A 5,220-nucleotide genomic window follows, 5' to 3' on the forward strand; every position below is an offset into this window, starting at 1 on the left:
AAAGAAAAGCGATAATAGGGGGACAAAAGGGATCACCACCACTACAAGAAATCGAATTCACTGAGTTTGTAAAAGTGTTAGAATTGGGATTTACTACGTTGTGTCGGTGTCACTCTGGCATCAGTTCTAGCGTGGTTAAGTTAATTGCTTCGGTAACAAAGTGTACAGCCGCCAGCAATGAACATCACTTTTTTGCGGACGGGTATTTTAGAAATTTTTATAAAAATATGTTCATTTTTTGTTTTTTTAATACTTTTATAGTTCCCTTTTCATCCTTTTAAAAGTTCGTTTTTCATTTTAATGAGGGTTAAGTTACACACCCATGTGCATGCATTGATTGTGAGTTGCGTGCACTGGTCTTGAACGTAACAGGGTAGGGGCTGGGACATTTTGGGTATTATTTAAAAAAATGTCCTTTCTACTCTTGTAAGTTGTAACTTTTTTCAGTTTTTTTTATAAAGAGTCCTTTTACCATTAATTAAGGGTATTTTTGTCATTACCTTTTTAGCATACCCAGAATTCATGCACCGTGAGCCGTACATAACCCAATTCCATCGAAATAAAGTGTGTGAATCGAACTGCTGCAAGCTCTCCTTCTTCTTCCAAGCACTTCACCAATCATCCATAAAACTGTAACAGTCATCATCCGGCATGAAAAGTAACTCGGACTGCAAGAATCATACACACCATGTCTACTCGAGCGAGAATCTTCGTTGCAGAGAGAGAGTGAAAGAGAGAGAGAATGGGACATGGCCTGAATTTTTCTTGTTCGGAAACTATAGGCGCCGGTGTTGCTAATATCAGAATCTTTATATAGGAAAACATAAAAGACATGCTGCATCATTACATATTGGTATTATTGAGATGCTTAAACGCCAGCGTATCTAATTCATATAAAAAACATAGTGCACATTTAGGAAATGTCTAATCTAGTGAACACTTGATCAAAAAGCTTGTACATACATATATTATTGGAAGCTTTTGATGCCACAGAGACTTTGCGATGAGCTGCAACTTCTCCACATAACCATCAAGCTGCAAAGGAAGAGGGGTAAGGTGGCACCTCTACATCGACTGCACCTTCCAGCATCTGCACCGCTTTCTTCATCGTGGGTCTCAGCGAGGGGTCTTCTTGAGTGCACCATAAAGCCACCATCACCATCTTCTCCACCCTTATCATATCATTTATCGCTGCTTCGTCATTCTCCATCAACCTGTCCAATCGGTTCTCGATGAAGCAGTCGTTTACCCAGTAGACCAGTATTGCAGACTCTTCATCCTTCTTCTTCAGTTCCACGTTCTTCCTGCAGCATATGATCTCCAACAGTATGACGCCAAAGCTATACACATCGACCTTTGCGGTTATTGCTGCTTTTCTGAACCACTCGGAAGCCATGTAACCTTTTGTTCCCCTGATGTTTGTGTGTGTGTGGGACTGATCACTCATCAGAAGCTTGGCCAGACCAAAATCAGAAATCTTAGGCACGAAATTGTGGTCGAGAAGTATGTTCTCAGGCTTGATGTCGCAGTGTATGATCTGACTGATGCATTCTTCATGGAGGTAGGTAAGCCCCCTCGCCACACCAAAAATGATCTGCACTCTCTGCTCCCAGCTGGGCCTTGTGCTTCCAAAAAGGAAGCTTGAGAGAGAGCCATGCTCCAAGTATTCATAAACCAGTATTCTTTGCGAGTCTTCGTCACAGTAACCAAGCAGCTGGACGAGGTTCTTGTGGTGGGTCCTTCCGATCACGCTTACTTCTGTTCTGAATTCCTTTTCTCCATCTTCCATCAGTTTATCCAGTTGCTTGACGGCCACAGATTTCCGGCCGTCCTGCCGTGAAAGAACTCCTTTATAAACAGTTCCAAAAGATCCCCTCCCCAGTTGTTCCTTGAATCCGCAGGTAGCATCCTCCAATTCCTTGTAAGTAAAGCTTCGAAGGTTCATCCCCAGGGCAGTACTCTGTCCTGGCTCGGTCCTCTGCGATTTTATCCTACGGCGTCGAAGAAAGGCGAGAAGAAAGAGACAGAGGAGATTGGCGAATCCCGATAAACCAAGCGTTAGGCACAACAGGATAATGAGATGCGGCGAATTCCTGGCACCTTTGCACCTTCCCTCTCCTATATCATTGTTTTTTGGTAGTGGTGTCATCGAATTGTTGTCTTTCGGCATCTTGATTAGAGCCCTTGAATTCGATGAGGGGATGAATCTACCATTGTACATTGGGATCTTCTTCTTCCAGCAGGTGTTGACCCTGTAGATCGCCACAGTGCATAAACAGTCTGAGAGGCATGCCTCCCGGCAGCTGCTCTCGTTCATGATACTGTTCATCTGTGAGAAATCCCCCATAGGCCAATCGACGTTTTCTAAAGTCTCAATGATGTAAGCGTCGCCTATAAGTCCTGGACACTGCTGCACAGGGAAATTCTGTTGGCACCCCATGAATCTGTTGCTTGGATTGATATAACCGAACCCTTTGGGGCAGATGCAATCTGGCTGCCCGTCGGTTTTCAACTGGCAATATCCGTTCAACCCGCAAATGCCTGAAACTTCACATGAACTCGCGTTAATACTGGTCCAAACAGTCTCCCAAGTCTGTGCCCCGCTGCCATTGCCATTCTTCGGGAAGCTGTACTGCCGGAAAACTCCATCGTAACCAACCGTAGCTCTTTGGTAGAAACCATTTGCCAGTGTAGGAATCCGGTCAGTAGGCGTCAAGTTCACACCGGTGCCATCGGATTTCGATATGTAAATAATACCGCTGGTATTGAAGACCAACCTTCCGGAAGTCCCAGGTGTTTTCGACGAATATGCGGTATTATCTACATCTGTTGGGCTGTTAGACCAGGAGACCACAAGGTTACCATCATCGTTCATCTGGAGGAAGTATTTCCCCGTAGAGATGTCAGTGTCTGATGCCCGTGCATAAATCGGGGATTGTGGACCAAGAGATTGACCAGGCAAGATGGTATCTGTTGGATGGTCGAAGCTCTGCCATTTGACCTCTCCAGACGAGCTCTGCAGGACGAAGTTGCCATTATCGAGTATGGCAGCCGAAGCGACATTGCCATTCGAGCTATTTGCAATTGTCATGAACTCTACTTTTTTCTCATCCTTGAGCAGAAGTCTCCCATCAGTTGTGAGCTCCACCGTCGAGCCGCTAGGAGCGGGACTGTCTCTGTTTGCAGTCCAAACCAGAGTCTTCTCCGGGATCTTTTCGAACCAAATTCCAACGTAGATTTTACCATCAGAGGTTGAGAATCCGAAAGAGAACTCGCCGGATGGGGAAGTCCAGAAGGGTTCCTTGTCGAGAGAAGAAAGAGAAGAGCCGAGGGATATGTTCTTGTAAGGCTGAGACTGAGCCTGGGCATGAGGAACGGACGATATTCCTATCATAAGGAAAAACACGCAGAGAATGGATGTGAAAGACTCCATTACTGCAAACTGGACGCACTCTCTCTATCTCTTAGCTTGGAGAGTGAAGGTGAAAAATGGTGGAGGGGAGTGGAGATGATAAACACAGAAAGGGCATGAGCGACGAGGCTGTGGACTTCCAAGTCAATGGCAGCAGGGTAGCGGTTTCCTGCTTGACACCTGACAGGGTGTCGATTTGTACGAAACAGGTCAAGAGCAGACTTGACTCTTCAGGGCATTAATCAAATGGTTTCTTTCATTTTCCCCTTCATGAGTTCATGGTCTGGATATTTCCACGCATGAAGTAACTCATGCATGATTTATTATTAAACGGGTGGTCTGATTACTTCCAGAATATCAATTTATGGGGTACAAAATCAACTACCACCGTTAATTAGATACCGGCCTCTCGTTATTAACCCTTTCCAACCGAAGCCTATGCTACGCATTTAAACCATTTTCTACCTGTAAGTGTCAAAATTCCCCAAGCGAAACGATATGGACCTTGACCATTTTATATGTTCTTTAATTTCAATCTCATGCACATAAGATTTGCCTATTTCATGGGACCCAAAGGTTTGAACTCCTTCCTTGTAAGGAGTGAAGGCAACTCGAAGGTTAGAGTGGACTATGTTTGCTAACTATGGGGTGATCAATAGAGATGACAATAAATCTTATTTAAGTCCGATAACCAAGGTTGGGTATGGCATTTGAATAAAATATACGAACAATATTCCAAAATTTGAGATGGTAAAAAATGTACCCAATTTGAGTATGATCCTTTGCATCCCGAACGATGAATCAGCTTATGGTAAGTGGGTCAGACCGAAAAAAATATTGTTGGACACAGTCAATTACTCTACTCGGTGAATCCAAGACCATCCATTACCCGGGCATGAAGAATTACGTAGCCGATACCCAAGACCAGGTCAACCTTTGAATGTTTGAGTTAAGATCACACTTATCAGGTAGAAAGTGGTAGAGAATAAAAATATTTAATTAAACCACATAAACGTACAAGTTGTTAGACTTGGTCGCACAAAGATAGTTGTTAGACTTGTTACTTACGTCCATCATTTAATTTTTGTTTCTAGTAAATTTAACAGCATATATAGGACTCAGACTGTACCAAAAAATAGAATAAAAAAAATTAAGGTTTCTCAATGTGTAGGTTGGATATAATAAGCTGTAACAGCTAGCCATGGCTACTGGTTCCTCGAACTTTAATTAAATTTGTTTTACTGCACTCCATCCATATGGTTTGGATTGTCACACAGCTGGGCTAGACCGCATCTTGGTGAGAGACATACTGTTTAATGGGGACAACAGGGTCACATTTCCACATGATCGATCTTGTGGAAGATCGCCAAAATCCAACAGAGAAGGCTTACGCATGAAGAAAATAATTTAAAGAATATTCGAACAAGTCAAAGAAACCAAGCGGGTTTTTATTCTAGGCATCACAAACAACATGAATTGAATATAATAAGGCAAACATCAAGCATGTATGTATGGCAACAAACTGCCATAGTATGATTGGTTGTGAATGAAAGCTTAGGAATAAGATCAATTGCGAAAGGAAAATAAAGGAAAATGGTAGTAGCTAGCTATGCTTTCAACTATGTTTTTAACTCAGATATTGGAAACAGGAACAATGTGAAGGTAAATTCATCGAACAAGAGAGGATGTATTGTTTTGCCCAGAGCACCAAACTCTTCTTGAATAGGCGCACGCCACTCAGAGATCCAATCAGCTTCATCAAAACATTTCGGTTCTCTAGCTTCAAGCAACTGAGATATATACCAAAC

At 42.9% G+C, this 5,220-nt stretch overlaps 1 protein-coding gene across 1 annotated transcript; it reads right to left on the reverse strand.

Annotated features, from left to right (window-relative positions):
* Positions 1-789: 789 nt before the first annotated feature.
* Positions 790-3,533, reverse strand: LOC116256437 (G-type lectin S-receptor-like serine/threonine-protein kinase LECRK1). The gene has a single exon (XM_031632802.2). It carries the CDS (start codon positions 3,431-3,433, stop codon positions 1,031-1,033), a length of 2,403 nt encoding a protein of 800 aa, XP_031488662.1. The 5' UTR covers positions 3,434-3,533; the 3' UTR covers positions 790-1,030.
* Between the last annotated feature and the right edge of the window lie 1,687 nt (positions 3,534-5,220).

Source organism: Nymphaea colorata, chromosome 6 (genome assembly GCF_008831285.2).
Source record: "Nymphaea colorata isolate Beijing-Zhang1983 chromosome 6, ASM883128v2, whole genome shotgun sequence".
In the NCBI taxonomy this organism is placed as follows: Eukaryota; Viridiplantae; Streptophyta; class Magnoliopsida; order Nymphaeales; family Nymphaeaceae; genus Nymphaea; species Nymphaea colorata.

What these genes read in the sequence shown, in the direction of transcription:
- LOC116256437 (XM_031632802.2), bottom strand. Translation starts at nt 3,433, where the DNA reads ATGGAGTCTTTCACATCCATTCTCTGCGTGTTTTTCCTTATGATAGGA.